We start from the raw sequence: 18,955 nt of genomic DNA, 5'->3' as shown, positions 1-18,955 counted from the left end.
ACTCGGCTGCAAACCAGTGCATGCTGGAGGTCCTGGTGCCTAGAAATTCTGTCCATGAAAATAATGAACAGAACCGGTGACAAAGGGCAGCCCTGCCGGAGGCCGACTTACTGCCGGCAATGCGAACCAAGCTCCTGCTCCGGTCGTACAAGGACTGTGCAGCCCTCAGCAGAGGGCCTCCAACCCCATAGTCCCGGAGCATCTCCCACAGGATGCTTTCTCCAAGTCCAGCACATGTGGACTGGTTGGGCAAACTCCCACAAACCCTCGAGCACCCTGTGGAGGGTATAGAGCTGGTCCAGTGTTCCACGACCAGGACGAAAACCGCATTATTCCTCCTGAATCCGAGGTTCGACTATCGGTCCAGTACCCTGGAATAGACTTTCCCGGGGAGGCTGAGGAATGTGATCCCCCGATAGTTGGAACACACCCCTTGGTCCCCCTTTTTGAAGAGAGGGACCACCACCCATGGTCTGCCAGTCCAGAGGCACTGTCCCCAACTGCCACACGATGTTGCAGAGGCATCAGCCATGACAGCCCCACAACATCCAGAGACTTAAGGTACTGGAGGTACTTGAGGCGGATCTCATCCACCCCCGGTGCCTTGCCACATAGGAGCTTTACCAGGTGGTGATCAGTTGACAGCTCAGCCCCTCTCTTTACCCGAGTGTCCAAGACATACGGCCGGAGGTCAGATGACACGACTACAAAGTCGATCATCGACCTCCGGGCTAGGGTGTCCCGGTGCCACGTGCACTGATGGACACCCTTATGCCTGAACATGGTGTTCGTTATCGACAAAACTGTGACTAGCACAGAAGTCCAACAACAAAACACCACTCGGGTTCAGATCGGGCAGGGCGTTCCTCCCATGTGCCCACGTGAGCGTTTAAGTCCCCCAGTAGAACAATGGAGTCCCCAATTGGAGCACTTTCCAGCAGCCCTTCAAGGGACTCCAGGAAGGCCGGGTATTCTGCCCTGCCGTTCGGCCCGTAGGCTGAAACAATGTTGAGAGACCTATCCCCGACCCGAAGGCGCAGTGAGGCAACCCTCTCATTCACCAGGGAAAACTCCTGGGGAGCTATGAGCAAGCCCACACCAGCTCGCTGCCTCTCACCATGGGCAACTCCAGAGTGGAAGAGAGTCCAACCTCTCTCAAGGAGTTGGGTTATGGAGCCCAAACTGTGCGTGGAGGTGAGCCCGACCAACAAAAAAGTACAAAACACAATTCTACAACTACAGAACTGTCACGTGACTTTTGGCAGTAATATTATGCCTTGATGATCCACACACAAATGCACTCAGATCCACACACAAATCATGGATGTATTAGACCTGGATATGGAAATCTCAGCCGATTTTTTCCCCAGTGGCCTGCACTCATGGTATTGCAAATCATGGTATGCCCAAAAAGCATTTTTCCCATAGACCGCAATAGTAAAAGAGAAGCTCAAACTTTGGAATGCCCTGCCTCTTTCTTTTAGTCTAAGATGTTCAGAATCTGTGGACTCTTTTAGGAAACAACTGAAAACTTTTTTATTTAAGCAGGCTTTTAGTTAATGTGTTAAATTGTTTTATTCATTGTATTTTATTTTTTAGGTTTTTACTGCTGTATTTTATTTTATTGTGAAGCACTTTGTGATTGTTATCTGTCAAAAGTGCTATATAAATAAACCTTACTTCCTTCCTTACTTACTTACTTCAGGGTTATTTAAAATGTCCAAATTCCATACTTTTTCCAGACCCTATAATTTCCAGACTTCTCGGGAAAAAAATTCAAATAATTTGTGATATTTGAGTAAATAGATGTGCATACTGCATAATATAAAAAAGCATGTAATTAACCTTTTGTTTTCATTATTCTGAATCTGTATGCCGATATGTAACCAAATAATTTCCAGGAGATTGTAGCTAACAGAATAATTAACCCAAATAACTTAAGATAAGACCAAAACCAGATAAGTATTAAGATAAATATATTTCCAGACAATAGTTTACATTTTCCATACTTTTCCAAACCTGGAAATGTATAAAATCAAATTTCATACTTTTCCATATACTTTCCATAACTGCGTAGGAACCCTAGGAGCCAGACAGACATGACAAACTATTTGGATAGTGAGAATTTTACAATTTGAGTTTTACATTATTTCACAAGAACAAGTTGTGGGTTACAACTTTCTTTTGTTTGATTTTTTTACTTGTAGTTCCAGATTAACTGGTCACAGTGGGCTGCAGCAGCCAGAGAAGAAACGAAGACAGATTCCTGATCAGGATGGTCCAGGCTTGTAAAACAAGGGAGGCAAACTTTTGCCTTCCAAAGTACGGAGTCATCTTCCTGTTACTGGCTGTGTTCGTTTTAATCTATGTGCTACATGACATCATCTTAGAGGAGGGGAGGACCTGCCCTTTTGAAAAAAGCCAATCTGAGGTGAAGTAAATTTATATAATTTGTGTTATTAACAATTAAATTTCAGGTTTGTATGTTTACACAAATAGGTTTAGTTTTAAATGTATTTGTGTTAGTTAGAAACAAAGGATTTTTTTCCCAACAAGAATGAAAAAGTAATGCATGGCAATCTTCTTGTGTTCATAATCTCAACCAAAAAAACCTTGTCATCTTTATTCTTTTCTACTCAACACCAAATACCCATCAGTTATTGATAAAAATAAAATATTACATGCATATTTCAATATTGCATTAACTACCGGAGCTACTTAAAAGAGTTGAGGCAATTTGTGCATAATTTGTGTAGATCAAGCATGATTAATCTTTGTTTAAACTTCTAATCTTTGTAATATTTAGCCATTTAGATTCAACAAAGTTAAACTTGGTATGAATTACTTTATTTTTTATATGTTCTATGAATGAGCAACGAGACAAACAGCACACAGTCATATTCACACACTGCAGTGGCCAAATATCTTCCTTGCAAGTTTGACAATGTGCAGAGTTTGGGATCTGCTTGTCACTGTCCCATGCACCTGTCTGAAAATAAATGTGTTCAGTATTTTTTTCTTTGAATAATTCTTTTAAAAATGAAGTTTTTATATAAGTAGTTTGTGTAGTGGCATGGTGGTGTGATGGTTAGCACATGAGCTTCCCAACCAGGAAGTTCAGGGTTTAAATCAAATGATTTAATCTTGTCTGAGATACATAAATTAATTATTCAAATAAGAGTTGCATCAACTTTTTAAAGTAGATCAGTGTCGATGACCCTATTTGAAATGTTCACTGTTAGTTTTCACATGCACACAAGTGACCAACAGTAATTTCATACTGTGTGGCAGGAAACATGTTCCTCGCTGGCTCATTTGTTTCCAATACTTTCTCTCCGTCTCACTTTCAGCATGAAGTCAACTCCACCATGATCCTTCCAAAAGTCTTAACTGAACCTTACATGCATCACGGCTTCTGCACCTTCAAGCCACTGACCACGCAGGACGCTCAGGAAGAGGACCTCATACTGGACTCCATTGCGTGGCCTGAAACCGCAGCTCTGGTTTCTTTGGAGCAGACCAGTGATCCTGCTCACAGCACCTTCACACTCCTCCCAAAGAAGGGAGGAGGACAGTGGCGTGTAGGAGATCAGCTGGAGGTTTTGATTAAAATGTACGACTTCCGAGGCCAACCCAAGCAATCTGGGGGGGACTTCTTAGTCAGCCGTCTACATAACCGGGAGCTTGGTGCAGGTGTGGCTGGGCAAATGGAGGATCACCTCAATGGCTCCTATTCTGCTGTGTTCTCTTTGCTCTGGGAGGGGAGCGCTGAGGTTGAGGTGACGCAAAAAAAACTCAAGTTCAGTAGGGATGTAACGATACACTCAACTCACGATTCGATACGATTCACGATTTTTTGTTCACGATTCGATACGATTCACGATTTTTTTGTTCACGATTACGATTTTCTCACGATTCTTTTTAAATCAAAATGAGCTACAGACAAATTATGACCTAATAAAATGATCTTTTATTCATAAGAGAAATTGCAACTGAAATAGTCACCTTTCATTACAGATACACTGCACATCACCATTTATCACCAATTCACGTCGGCTATCACTGCCACTGCGGTCAGTTGGAGCAGCAGTCCACTGCAATCAGAGCCTCGCACCGCTGCATGCTGCTGACCAACCATCAGCCTCAGCTCAGTCACTAACTCACCTCATCTACCGTGTTTATTGGCGATAAACAGGCATACTGCCTGTAATTAAAACCTGACCGGACCCAACACTGCCAGACTCATAAGCAACGAGCGACCGCAAGGGGGGTACTGAGGGACAAGAGAGATAGAGAGAGAAAAGAGAGTGAATTAGTATGTGTGCGTGGTGGGCGTCGTCGTCTGGTGTCGAACAAGTGAATTAACCAGTGACTTTTGAGATAATGTAACCTACTTCTCACCAGAGACTTTGTTCTCACGCAACGCGTTTTTTTCAACCGATGCAAGTCGTCACGCATTTGTACTGATTTTTATTCGTGTCACGATGAATCGTTACATCCTTAGTTGTAAGTCTTTATTCAAATTGAACCCCACACCCTCTCGAGGCCTGTGCTTGTTTTCTCAGTGAAAGCTCTGTTTCTCTATCCCATCAGGTGACACTGGTTCACCCTGGTGAGGCTGTGACCGTCCTGCAAAGACTGACCAGGGAACAGCCAGACAGGGTTTACTTTCAAAGCACCTTCCGCTCAGGCTCGGTGTCTGAGAGGACCACCTGTAACGTCTGTCTGCATCCGACCCAGCAGCCGCTGTGCAACTACACTGACCTCCAAACAGGTGAACCGTGGTTCTGCTACAAGCCAAAGAAGCTGAGCTGTGACACCAGGGTCACACACTCTATGGGAGGGTTCAGAAGAAATCTCACGGCTAAGGAGGAGCAGCTTTTTCAAAGGTGAGGGAGCAGAGACACGTAGGACCTTCCTTTTGAATGACTTTACATCTGTACATCATGTATATATTTTTATATATTTGTTATTAAAAATTGTGTTTCTTTTTCTTTATTCTAACTATTGGTCGTATTTTTCTATTTGTATTGTGTTTTTTGTGTTATTTGCTTGTTGCTGTAACACAGTCATTTCCCAGCCGGGGATCAACAAAGTGTATCTTCATTTTAGTCTGGAATACATACAGTACATATACAGTAGAGTATTACCTATAGCTAGTAGATGTGCATATTTAAAATAGATTTACAGTTTTTGAAGCAGCAGTCTGCTGTAACCCATTTTATTATGTTCACTCTGTTTTCCATCAGTAAAGTCAACATGAAAGTCTCTATTAATGCTTCAGGACCTGCCAGTGTCACTGTGTTGCCAAAAACAACAGGTAAAGCAGGATTTTGACAATAATGATCAATGTTGTTCTACTTTAAATATACGACAGGTTGTTAGAGGTAAATCAGGCAGGAAGCTTTGTGCAAACAGAACCGATGTTTGATTGTATGTGTGGGTGGTGGTGGGTATATGCTGCTCAATCAGTGTTTTTATTCACCATTTCCATATTTTTTTTGTATACTTGTGTGTGTTTCTCGTGGCTGTGGGAAAGCGAAGCAAAATTTCCTGCACAACAGACAATACATTTACCGGTAATCTTAATTTTCTCATGCTGGCTTCAATGCAATTTACAGTGAAAAACAGATCAGAAGGCTGAAAGTAAAAAGTTGCACCAGCTATTGGAAGTTGTATCGAAAGCCCACATTTTTGTAAAAAAAAAAAAAAAAGAAAAAAAAAAGTTTACATGCACGGTTACGCAGAGAGGAAAGGGCACAATTAGTGATGCAAAGTGAAAATCAGAATCAGTTTTTTGTCATTGCACAAAAAGCAGTGGAATTTAAAAAATGCTTCCATGAAAACATCAATGCACAGTACATATAATTCTCTCATTAAAACCTAGTATAGTCAACAATAATAATAATGTAATGATAGAAGGATCAATAAATGCAGATAATGACCAATACATATTGGACATTGAGACAGAGGGAGAGAGATGGGCATAGGGAGGTTTAAAGATTGTTGGCTGATTTTGGTTTGGATAAAGATTTGTTTTCAGTGACAACACATTGACCTGAGCCCAAATTTAAAAAATAAGACTTACTGGCGTCTCTATCCTTCACACTTCCCCTCATGTCCAGCAGAAGTGAACATCAGTGATGTGAAGTCTGGACACGCCGGTTATTACTACAAAGGAAATTGGAGAGCACTGAGGGGAGCCCAGGTTCAACAATTCAACACCTCCACCATCGGTGACTGTCTGAGAGGCATTCAGGTCCACCTTTATGGAGACTCCACCGTCAGACAGTGGTTTGAACACCTCACTACAGCAGTACCAGGTACCTGACCTGCAGGTATTTCTTCTGTTTGATGTTATTCTCGCTGTGGAATTAATTCTTCGTTTCTTGTTGAATGCTTCCAGATCTCATTGAGTTCGACCTGCACAGTCTGAAGCAAGCTGGACCTTTCATGGCTTTAGATAATGCACGCAACACCTTGGTGACGTACCGCTGCCATGGTCCTCCTATTCGCTTTGGTAATGTTCCCACCAGCCAGCTCCATTACATCGCCAATGAACTAGACGGTTTAACTGGAGGCAGAAGCACCGTTGTAGTTATTGGCATCTGGTCTCACTTCAGCACTTACCCCATTGAGGTATACATCCGCAGGCTGCAGAGCATCCGCAGGGCCGTGGTGCGGCTGCTGGACAGAGCTCCAGACACAGTGGTCATCATCCGCACCGCAAACCCTAAAGCGCTGACGCTTGATGTTACACTGACCAACAGCGACTGGTACTCTCTGCAGGGTGATAAGGTGCTCAGAACCATTTTCAAAGGACTGAACGTTCATCTGGTGGATGCCTGGGAGATGGTCCTGGCCCACCACCTGCCACACAACCTCCACCCACAGCCACCCATCATTAAAAACATGATTGATGTTGTTTTATCCTACATATGCCCTTAAACCAACACTAAGGAACTTTTCAACCTTCATATAATATTTTCATAACTTTTGTGATGGTACATCGACTTACAACAGGTTGAATGACACCTCTGTCATGGCCTGAGGGGGTCTGTATCACCTTCACTGGGACTAAGCAACTTTGAGGAGCATGGTAGGAAACCGGTTCTCACTTAAGTTTCACTTTCACTTTTGCGAGTCACGACGAAGAGGGAGCAGGCAATGCGGCACCTTTCCGTCGGATTTCTCAGTGTGTTTACTGTGAAATTATCTGAGAAATGATCCGCTGCTAACAGAAACTTAGTTTGGACGTCTTCTGTTAATTTCCACGCGCTAGTGCTCATGGGAAATGGAGTCTTCCTTCAGGCAAAACAGTACCGCTTTGGGCCACTGGCGCCGCCAAACTCAACCAAAACTGAAAGTTCTTTAGTACTGCTTTAAAGGGATAGTTCAACATTTTGGCAAATTGGCCCATTGCCATAATTGCTATAGTCATAGCAGTAGGTTCGTTACCTTTAATTGTAGGTGTAAGCTATTTTTAGTACAGCGGAGCGCAGCAGCAGGCTGCTCAGAGCTACGCTATGGAGGCTAAGGGAATTTCTTGGTTTCCCTCATTAAACTCATCAAATACAAAATCCCAAAACTCCACAGCGCTTTTGTAGACAAGTTGTGACCTGCACAACCACCACGCTATGAGATAATGACGGAACGATTCGAAACGGAGACGTTTTCGAGGTAAATTCATACAAAACCGCTGATGCGCGTTGCGTTCAGGGACAGTTTTTCAGCAAGCAGTCTCCGTATTTACCCTGTATTTACCTCGAAAACGGCTCCATTTCGTATCGTTCCGTCATTATCTCATAGCGTGGTGGTTGTGCAGGTCACAACTTGTCTACAAAAGCGCTGTGGAGTTTTGGGATGTTGAATTTGATGAGTTTAATGAGGGGAACCAAGAAATTCCCTTAGCCTCCATAGCGTAGCTCTGAGCAGCCTGCTGCTGCGCTCCGCCGTACTGAAAATAGCTTACACCTACAATTAAAGGTAATGAACCTACTGCTATGACTATAGCGATTATGGCAATGGGCCAATTTGCCAAAATGTTGAACTATCCCTTTAATAGGGCAGTTAGATGTGTGTGTTTGTTGGGAGAGGAGAGAAGATTCATAGACACATGCTGAATTTACATATTTCCACCAGGTGCTGCTTTTTTCAAACACACACACAGACTGGACTATCCAGTTTTTCTAATCTTTTTCTGAGCCAGCACAAAATAAAGGGTTTGGGTCAGCTTTACCAAATAACCACTGCTGAATCATCTCATTTAAAGAGGAACTATGCAAGATTTTTTTTTACCTTAACTATGCTTCATTTTTAATTAAACAGCTTTGGAGTAATTGTGATGGTTAAATAAATGACTTGTAACTTGTTATAGGGAGAATGGAGGCTCTCTACCTTCCACCTAGCGTCTCTTGGCTGAAAACCAACCTTGTAAGATCAGAGCCTCCGACCTTGTGTCCCAGCTCTCGTCTAAACACGCCCTGTAACCTGTAATCTCTTGTTTATGACAGATAAGGGGTAGACAACATAAGTACCACTTTTTTATTGTTTTATTTTCTTTTTTCAATGAATGAAATAAACTAAACTAAACATAAGACTACACAAATATACACATCATGACATCGTATATGATGAATAATGTTATCCACCACTGCAGGGATTGCTTTCTCTGGTAATGGAACTGCAGACGGACAGACAGGGTCTAAAACTAATTTCCCCACAGGGATAATAAAAGTATATATTAATTTAATTGAAATGAATCCATAAGTGTACCTTTTAATGTCAACTTTGTATACTGTGTGTTATGCGCAATGATTGGACATATGATTGAATTAATACTGAAACACACTGAACATGTTTCTTGTTACAGTGACAGAAAAGTAAAAACCTTGTCAAACTGGATCAGTGTCAGTCAAGCTGTTAAAATGTTCACACTTTAACATTTCACCTCATTGTTTTTGTCACATTGAAAATCATCTGTGTATTTCAAATAAAAATTACACGACGTGTCATTGGTTGTGTCTTGCAAACAACAACAAGAAATTAAGTTGTGAATGAAATAAAGTGTTAAATTACAGTTGACATGTTCATACATCCACCTGCTGTGGACAAAACATGACAGTGTTCACAGGTGATAATCATTGACTCAGGTGAATGAAAATGAAGGTAAGTCTGACATTGTCGATCAGAGCTGAGACACCATTACAGGCAGTGGTGTAGTGGGGATTTTTTTACTGGGTGGACGCCATCGAAATACCAAATCTGTGACGTCATTGAAATAAATATGTGACATCATTGAAATACCATCCACTGCCACACTAAGTTTAGTGTCACTGAACGTGTAATGTTTAATTGTTATCTAGCCTAATGACGATGTCACAATCATTCACTCCAGAGTGTTGAAAGTCCAAGCCAAAGTGTTATAATCTCTAGACAAACAACTTTTACACCAGACCTAGTAGGCCTACCTAATCATAACACACTATGCATGAAACCATCAAAAAATCAATACATCGCCATGTGCATTTGTTTACAACAAAGCCATCAAAAAATCAATAGATGGAGTGGTGGATATACGATGTTAGGAAGTGTATATTTGTGTAGTCATAAGCAAAAGAATGCAGATTACTGAGTGCGTTTGTGTTGCTGTGCTGCAGAAGGAGAAGCTGCTGCAGAAGCAGAGAGCCTCAGTTCTCACTAGTAACAAGTTATAAGTCATGTAGTTAACAATCACAATTACTCCAGAGCTTTTTAATTAGGGTGAAAATGTAGCATAGCCACAGGAAAATCCAGCTTAGTTCCTCTCAAAAAAAAAAAAGACTTCGGGGACTGGCATAGATTCATCCGCATTAATGTGAGACTTTTTTATAACCAAATACAAACTTCTCGTTGTCCCTTTAAATCCACAAGTATAACATTCATGAACGCGCAGCGCCAAAACCTGAATGGTCATTGGCCTATTCTGATTGCCGTGGGGCATGATGGGAGGCCCCAGAGCATCATGGGGGGGTGACTCTACTGCGCATCAGCGCATGCTCTATGGGCCCCATAATGTGGCAGTAAACCCGGAAGTCTGGGTATGTGCCAGGCGAGCAACTCCATTTGAAATAAACGGGCACCATTTTCGATCCGGTATCAAGATAATATAATACATCCACAGACAACTAACCCTAACCCTAACCCTGACCCTAACCCTAACCCTTCCATCTGCCAATTTACTCCTGTGCATTTGAACACAGCGTGCATGCACACATAACACCTAACAGTAGCTCTAGGCCATAGTTGTAATTTTGTTTGTAGTTGTAGAATTGTGTTTTGTACTTGAAAGATATTTTTGTTTGTACTTAAGGATATGTTTTTTTATTTAAAGAAATATTTTATTTGTTTCTGAAGCATGGTGTATTTGTTTGATAGGTCAGGGTTAGGGTTTCTTATTTGCAAACCACACTGAGTTTATTTGTGAATAGCTGGGCGCAGGCCCGGACTGGCCATTGGGAGAACCGGGAGGTTTCCCGAAGCGCCGGCCTATGATTGGCCTGCTGGCCTGCGTCTCTCTCTCTCTCTCTCTCTCTCAAGGGTGAATACAAGGGCAAATTAAGTGAGGCATAGGCTACACTATCTTACTGTATGAACTATAGTGTATGGAAAAACACTGTAAGCTTATGTTTGCTATTCAAAGGTGGTGATGGTGATGACATGAGTCCTGCTGGTACTTCAGGAGAAGCCAGTGCAGAGCAGTTGGCAGAAGGTACAGAATCATTTCTAGAGCAACAACATGCAAGTTGCAGACATAACACCAACAAGCACTGCCATTTGACATAAATGGCTCTCATTTGTAATACGGTAATAGCTGCCATTCTATTAAGCACTAGTGGTGTTGAATTTTGCTGTCTGTTGCTCACTTGCTGGTATCCCAGCCCTGTATTAGAATATGAGTCAATATTATGTGATTGCTTATTAGGAACTATACTCTCGGACTGTATTATACATTGCGTCTATCAGTGCGTGCATGTTCTGTGAACATGTATTCAAAGGCTGTCCCCTCATAGCTGATTAATTGTTTGATTTGGACTTTGTTGTCTTTGTTTATTAGGTTATATTGTAGGCTATAAAAATATATGCCAAAGAGGCAGTTGACATTCCACGTGATATGACTTTTATGTAACCTTGGCACTGCGTTAAACCTTTATTCTCTTCTAGTAAGTGTGTTAGTGGATTTTGCTGAGGATTGTTGTGTTACTGTATTTACCAGCCCGGCCCCAAACACAAAAGTTACTGTATATTCCTAACTTAGTTTGTACATAGGTCCCATATTTGAACTTCTATTTGGAATGCACTGTGCGCGTGTGTGTGTGTGTGTGTGTGTGTGTTCGTGCGTGCATGTGTGTGTACATGCGTGCCAATGCATGTAGGTGTGGGCGTGAACGTGCGTATGTGGGCAAGGCCAGGGTGGCCTGGTTACATGACTGACTCCTGGCCTGAAAAAGTCTCCCAGTCCGGCCCTGGCTGGGCGTGACCTGTGTTTGTGGTGTTTTTGAAAGATTGCCTGAGGGAGCAGTGTCAAAATATTTTCAAATATTTACCCTATCCTGCTAAAGGTTCACGGCATAGTCACCTGGAGATAAATTGTAAAGAGAGGTTGCTGTCAGTGGCTGCGCTTGATTTCTATGTGACTTTTTTTAAATTATTATTTTATTTTGGTCCTATAGTGCCTAGGAGCCAGACAGACACGACTAACTATTTGGATAGTGAGGATTTTACAATTTGGGTTTTACATTATTTTGCAAGAACAAGTTTTGTGTTACAACTTTCTTTTGTTTGATTTTTTAATTCCAGTTCCAGATTAACTGGTCACAGTGGGTTGCAGCAGCAGAAATGAAGACAGATTCCTGATCAGGATGGTCCAAGCTTGTAAAACAAGGGAGGCAAACTTTTGCCTTCCAAAGTACAGAGTCATCTTCCTGTTACTGGCTGCGTTCGTTTTAATCTATGTGCTACATGACATCTACTTAGAGGAGGGGAGGACCTGCCCTTTTGAAAAAAGCCAATCTAAGGTAAAGTTAATTTAACATAATTTGAATTTGTGTTATTAACAATTCAATTTCAAGTTTCTATGTTACACAAATAGGTTTAGTTTTGAATGAATTTGTATTTTTTTGTGTGATTTTTTTCCCCCAACAAGAATAATAAAGTAATGCAAGGCAATCTTCTAATACGGAAGCGTATTGCGCTCACTTGAATAATAATTTTAAAAATCCTGTTTTTCTGAGTAATTTATTTTTTTGTTTGTTTTTTAAAAATTTTTGTTCTGTTTTTCTGACTAATTAGGGGAGACCGGGGATGGTTAGGGATGGTTGTAACGGCTGCACTTGAATGTAGGCCGCAGGTGTTCATGTTGTAACATGAGATATTTACACAGAAAGACAGGAGGCAACTATGCAAGTCCGCTCGCTTTTCCACTGTTTTGGTTACGCTCAGTGGTTAAATTGGCTTTTGTAAGGAGGGGGAGCCCTTCTTCACTCACAACTATCTCTCAAAACATTTTTATTTAGGGGAGACCGGGGATGGTTGTAACAGCATCACTTTCACCAATAAGGGATAACATTAGAGTTATGTGATCAATATTATGTGTGCCCACTCACTCTCTGACATTGCTTGTGAATTTCAGCCTTTACTCTTTAGCCTACAGCACCTGATCTATCTGATCATACAAAGCAGTGGCCCTGAAATGTGTGTTTCTTTTCTATAATCAACATTCTACATTCCCATTTGGGCCATGCAAATTTGCAAATTTGCATAATTTGCATGGCTGCGTGAATAAGTGTGTAGGTTTTACAGCCAAAAAACACTTTTTTAGGTCAAAAACTAATATTTTGGACAAGCCTATAAATTTTGACTAGTATCGATACCGTTGAAGTTTGAATTAGATAACTTGTATAAGATGAAAGAGCAGGTTCTCAAGTGAAATATGAGTCATTTCATCAATGTTTATTTCAAACCACCATGCTGGTACAGCTAGTCAAATAATGGCTGACAGGGGTGGGGATGGTTGTTACACCTTTTACCTTTGTTGTTTTTTTAAGTGTCATTAAGTGTCACCATCTTTCCTGGAATTGTATGATCTGCTTCTGACCTCCTGCTGAAGGTTTCCATTCATACATGTTCAGCATTCACTGGTATTATCAGAATTATCAGAATAATTATTATCAGAATATATCAGCTTTCTAATGTTAGGATCCACACCACTGACACTGTTCTTCATTTAGCCGTCAGTGATGAATTCTTTTTGTGCATACTGAACCATGGGAAGATGCTTTAGTGTTGGAACATGCACAATAAACTTACATAGATGCATGTTTTTTTTGGTTTGGTCTCAGTTTTTAGTTTTTAATCTTGCTGTTACAATTTACCCCAGGTTGTGACACTCCTTGCATTTGACATCAAATAGTGAATTCTGTGATATACTTTGAGAAGTTTAGGGCAGTTTAGGGCATTGCTATTTGTCAAAATTTGAGAGCCCTACCATGAACACTCTGCAAGTTATCGAAGCTGAAACCAAAAGTGTTACAACCATCCCCGGTCTCCCCTATTTTCTGTTTTTCGTGATAATTTTTTTTCTGACTGAAGCTCCCACCTGCAAGTAACGTATAAGGACTGATTCCAAAATAAAGGTGCTACAGTACATTAGACTGCTCTGATATTTTCTGAGTGACACTCTCTGAGGTGCTGTTCTGTAATAACAGGTAGTTTCCTTTCAATATAGCTAAATCTGAATTTACTGGGAACACAGTGAAAATAAGAAAAATTAGTGGAGTTTTCCTTTGAAAATCTACAATGCTGGTGATAGCTCGACTGTATTTTTTGTAGAGCATATCCATGGATGTATCTCATGGATCTAAGATGTAATAGATCTGTGATTAAGTGGAGGCTTGACCTTCTTTTTACAGTCTATGGGCTTGACTGCAGTGGTTAAACGTTACTTGCAGGTGGAAGTTCTAAATACTGTATCAACAACACGTTCTCACTCCCAGTGCGTCAACCCCCTGACGAACGGTCACTGTCCCTCCTCGTCACATGCCTGACTCATTAGGTACCCGTTTTTCGTCATGAGGTGACGAGCGGGGATTTCAATTCATTCCAATGCAACCCCCTTCGCGGCGATATGTGACGCTCAGAGTAAAGTGATCCAGCCGACCGGACGCGGCGCTGAACGACGCACTGAGCTGGAAAACTTTTTTTCCCCTTTGAAGCTTTATTGAACCTGGTGTGTCTGACATAGCTTTCATCCAAGCCGTCATTTTGGTTATTATTTATTTACTGATCTTGGCGTTGGTGCAGAATAATAAATAAACAAACAAACAAACAAATAAATAAATTACATCCTTGTCGGAAGACCAGACGGGGTGGGGGTGTGTAATAAATAAATAAAGAAATAAATATTTTTGTCCCGTGCGTAATTGTCAAGATCCGCATTTCGATTAAACTCGCCTTTCTTCTTTTGTACGAGTTGTTGGACGACTGCATTTTCATTTTATTTACTTATTTCCCTGTCCTAAGTCATGTTTATGGATACACAGTTGAACATATTGTCATTTTACCCTCGGCATTTTCCCCTCACTTTGCTGAATATCTGTTGATTCATGTCATAAACACGTTTTGTTTATTAAAAATATGTTGTTCATTCAAATCGGTTGTTGTTCATTGCAGAACAATAGAATATTAATAAGGTGATTTATATACAGATATTGATCGCGCAGTGTGACCACAATCACTACGCACGGTGGCGTGAGGGACATTTGAAACAGCTGTGTAGCTGTCGCCATAATACAGCTATGGGTTACCGTGGCGACACACAGAAAGTTAGTGATACGGTCACATTTGCTTTCTAATTGTTTCTTTATTATGTTCATATAAATTTGCAATGAAACATTTTGCAGTTAAATTCATAGTCCTGCTATTAGACATTATTAGAATATTGAGTTAAAATTGTTAAAATTGTTAAAAAGTTACTTCCTGTCAGAGTCACGTAATACGTGAGCCGGAAGTTGTGAGTGAGAAGTGGCGAGAGGGAGAGAAAGAGGGAGAGAAGAAAGGAGACGAAAAGAGACGAAAGGACTGTCTATCACTGGTTTAGCAGGCGTACACGGTAATTATTCTGAATATTGAAAGTTGTGTACCCATGTGTAAGAAACTATGCTGTGAGAATAATGTATGTAAAATGTGTTTTGTTTTACTGCAGTTTTCACGGTGTTCCGTAACTTCACCAGAGAATAAATGGTTGTGGACATCAGTACGAAGCGTCAGTCATTTACCAGGGTAGATACAGTGAAAACGTGTCCTAATCCATCACGAGGCTTCAGAGTGCAACGTTGTATCACATCCCCGCAACAAGCTACCGGCTACGAGCTACAACGAGCGGCGGCGGTGTCTACATCCCCGCAACAAGCTACGAGCTATATCGGGCGGCGGTGTCTACATCCTGCAACAAGCTACGAGCTATATCGGGCGGCGGTGTCTACATCCTGCAACAAGCTACGAGCTATATCGGGCGGCGGTGTTTACATCCTGCAACAAGCTACGAGCTGCAACGGACGGCGGCGGTGTTTACATCCTGCAACAAGCTACGGGCTACGGCGAAAGGCGGCGTCGTTGCTTTACATCCTGCAGCAAGCTACAGGTCTCACTGACACTCCGTGGAGCAGCTTCAGGCTACAACGTGATCCACAGGTTTGACTGTGCCATTATTATGCCTCAGGAAGTTGATGGATAGAACTTAAGTTACTGTTCAATCATAACAACAAAGACGTTAAAGGGATTCTGAACATTCAGAAAAGTAAAAAGAAAAAGAAAAGAAGAATCTACTGAATGCTCTGATAACCACTATTGTTGTGTTGTTTTGCTGAAAAGACTGTTGCTTGACAATGTTTGATTTCAATAAGTTGGGAAAGTTAATCTCTGGTGCTAACTAAGTAATAAGGGTATCATTCTGTGTTTTGGTTACTCACTGCTAATTATAGCCATCATAACTTACCTTGCTTTCTCCATATGGTAATTCTAAAAGGTTAAAAATGTATCAAAATGGTGATAAGCAGTCTAATGTTATGCCACAAGAGCAAAATGCAGGCGAGCTAGATGAGGGAAAAAGTAGAAAATCCTCTCGTGAAAGACGATTAACACCCAAAATGCAAGAACTGAAAGACCAAGAGCTAACTCAAAAGGAGAAGAAGTTTAAAGCAACATATGAGAAATGGAAAAGTAACGTAAGAGACATTCGTACAAGGTTGAAGCAAGACTGCTCTGAAAGTGACATGTATGACATGATGGATGAAGCTGAGAAGCTGGACTCAGAGTTAAAGGAGCTGTATGATAGTATCCGACTCCAAGTCGTACCAAGTCAAGAAATTTGGAGAAAAATTGATGCATGCTCAGCTGTGACAGCAGACTTACTGCAATTAATGAGAGTGCGCCTCACTGAAGGAGGAGGTGAGTTTGATGCTGAGGCAGAAAGATCAAGGTTACGCATGCTACTTGACAATGAATACGCTAGGTCCATATACGGATCCGCAGCCTCCAGAGTTACTGCACACAGCTGCCACCGTTCAGAGCATCTCTCGGAATCACCTAGCATAGCAGCTAAGAGAGCAGAAACAGCTGCTCAGTTGGCTGCAAAGAAAGCTGAAATTGATATGGAAGCTGCGATTGAAGCTCAACGCCAGCAGTTGAGAAAACTTGAAAATCAGAGAGACGTTGATGTTATTCAAGCAAAGCTAAATGTTTACATTAAAGAAGAGACAAAAACAAAGGATGGATCATGCAGTTCGGTGCAAAGCCAAGTTAATGATACAAACCCATTCACTCGCTCTATCCCAGGTCAAGAACAGCAGGCTGTAAAAAATGAGGCATCCTTAATCCAGGCATTTCAAGAATCATTAGCTCTCACTCGCCTTCCAACCCCAGAACCTACCGTATTCTCAGGTGATCCTCTGAAGTTCACAGAATGGAGCACAAGCTTTAAAGCTCTTATAGAAAGACGATGCTCCAACCCTGCAGATAGGCTGTTCTACCTGCAAAGGTACATAGCTGGGGAGGCTAAATCCTTTCTTGAAGGCAGCTTCTACAGAACAGACGAGGAGGCCTATCAACAAGCATGGGATCGGTTGAACGCAAGATATGGTCACTCCTTTGTCGTGCAACGTGCTTTCAGAGAGAAGCTAAATATGTGGCCAAGGATTGGTGGCAAAGAGTATGTCAAACTGAGAGAATTCGGCGATTTCTTGCAAACCTGTAGTAATGCCATGTCTCATATAAAGGGTTTACAGGTTCTGAATGACTGCGAGGAGAACCAGAAAATGCTGGTCAAACTTCCTGAATGGGTGACGTCCGGGTGGAACCGCTACGTTACAGAGAAGCTGGATCGAGGCCAAGACTATCCAAGCTTTCACGAGTTTGCTGCATTCATCGCTAAAGAGGCACGTATTGCATGTAATCCAGTGTCGTCCTTACATGCTTTGAGGCACTCTGCAGAGACACCAGTAAGAGAGATGAAGCGCTCAAAAGTAAACACGCTTGCCACAGATGTCAAGGCTCCATTCCCATCGAGCTCCACGTCCAAACCAGACCAGGATGAAATCCAGTCGAGAGACACGGAAGAACCAAAGAAATGGAGTACACCATTACAGAACTCAAACACAAACGAGTGTAACTGCTGTGGAGGAAGTCACTCCATACATAGATGCAAAAAGCTAATAGAAATGTCTGTAGAAGAAAAGAAAAAATGCATACATGAAAATAAACTGTGTTTTGCATGTTTAAGAAAAGGTCACATTTCTAAAGACTGTAGAAACAGAGCCATGTGTGGCATATGCAGAAAGAATCACCCAACTCCACTTCATGAAGATCGTTTCCTAGCAGAAGCAAAGCAAAGTGAAGTTGAAGAAAGTACATCATCATTATCATGCTGTGTGAATGGAGGAGAAGGTGGGAGCACAACTATGATTGTGCCAGTGTGGATTTCAGCACCTAATGCTCCTGATGATGAAACCCTAGCATACGCCCTACTGGACACACAAAGCAGTCACACATTTGTTGATCAAGAGGTGTGTGAAAAGCTTCAGGCAGCAATGGAACCAGTAAAGCTGAAGCTCTCCACCATGATGGGGAAAGATTCAGTTGTGAAGAGTCAGAGAGTATGTGATCTCAAAGTCAGAGGTCTCTCCTCAAACATTTCCATTGACTTACCTCCAGCCTACACGAGAGACTTCATTCCTCTTGACCGCGCACATATCCCCACTCGTCAAACAGCCAGAAAATGGAAACACCTTGTCAACTTAGCCGAGGAGATACCCTCATTAATGGACTGCGGTGTCGGATTGTTGATTGGCTATGACTGCTCCAGAGCACTCGTTCCAAGGAAGGTCATCACTGGTGGTGACTACGAGCCCTACGGCATTAAAACTGACCTTGGTTGGAGCATTGTGGGAAGTGCGCCACAGCATGTGAATGCTAAAGATGTGACTGGTCTTTGTCATCGAGTATCTGTCAGCGAGCTACCACCTGTAACACCATCTTCTGGCACCAAGGCTCGAGAGTCCAACACAAAATCAAGTGTCAAAACCAAATCTCAAGAAGATATTGGCTTCCAGCAGATCCTAAAAGGAGGAATCCAGCAAAATGAGCATGGTCACCTTGAGAAGCCTCTTCCCCTTAAAGTGTGTCCTCACCTCTCTGGCAATAAGGCTCGGCCGAAGCACCTCAAAAGGAACTGGGACAGGGAAATAGTTGCAAACCATGTACCATCAGAGCTGTTGGTGGGAGATCCAGTTATGAGGATTACACAGGTACAGGACACTGAACACTCAAGGTTCTCAAGACGGACCACAGCGGTCAATGGCATTGCTTGTGTCCAACGGTTGGCTAAGAGAATCAAGACCACAGAACCCTTCAATGTGGAAAA

General features: G+C 41.9%; 2 protein-coding genes across 4 annotated transcripts in view; both read left to right on the top strand.

Annotated features, from left to right (window-relative positions):
• Positions 1-18,955, top strand: part of LOC146981176 (nuclear factor 7, brain-like) — a 454,853-nt gene that overhangs the window by 405,733 nt on the left and 30,165 nt on the right. The gene's annotated exons all lie outside the window — the stretch shown is intronic.
• The window catches only part of LOC146981179 (NXPE family member 3-like), a 33,879-nt gene that overhangs the window by 5,186 nt on the left and 9,738 nt on the right, over positions 1-18,955 (top strand). Inside the window, exons 2-7 of one of the 3 annotated variants that reach the window (XM_085786222.1) lie at positions 2,208-2,431; positions 3,351-3,779; positions 4,594-4,889; positions 5,250-5,320; positions 6,129-6,323; positions 6,407-7,348. In XM_085786222.1, coding sequence (XP_085642348.1) covers positions 2,276-2,431; positions 3,351-3,779; positions 4,594-4,889; positions 5,250-5,320; positions 6,129-6,323; positions 6,407-6,948 — 1,689 coding nt within the window. In that variant the 5' untranslated portion in view covers positions 2,208-2,275 and the 3' untranslated portion in view covers positions 6,949-7,348. Of the gene's footprint in view, positions 1-2,207; positions 2,432-3,350; positions 3,780-4,593; positions 4,890-5,249; positions 5,321-6,128; positions 6,324-6,406; positions 7,349-11,773; positions 12,057-18,955 lie in introns of those variants that run through there. The other 2 variants (XM_085786223.1, XM_085786224.1) reach the window with 2 other exon arrangements.

The sequence above is a fragment of the Trachurus japonicus genome, chromosome 9 (assembly GCF_045865225.1).
Source record: "Trachurus japonicus isolate A0001 chromosome 9, Traja_1.0".
Taxonomy (NCBI): domain Eukaryota; kingdom Metazoa; phylum Chordata; class Actinopteri; order Carangiformes; family Carangidae; genus Trachurus; species Trachurus japonicus.
The sequence above is the reverse complement of the archived record's forward strand: the minus strand, read 5'-3'. Positions and strand labels throughout refer to the sequence as shown.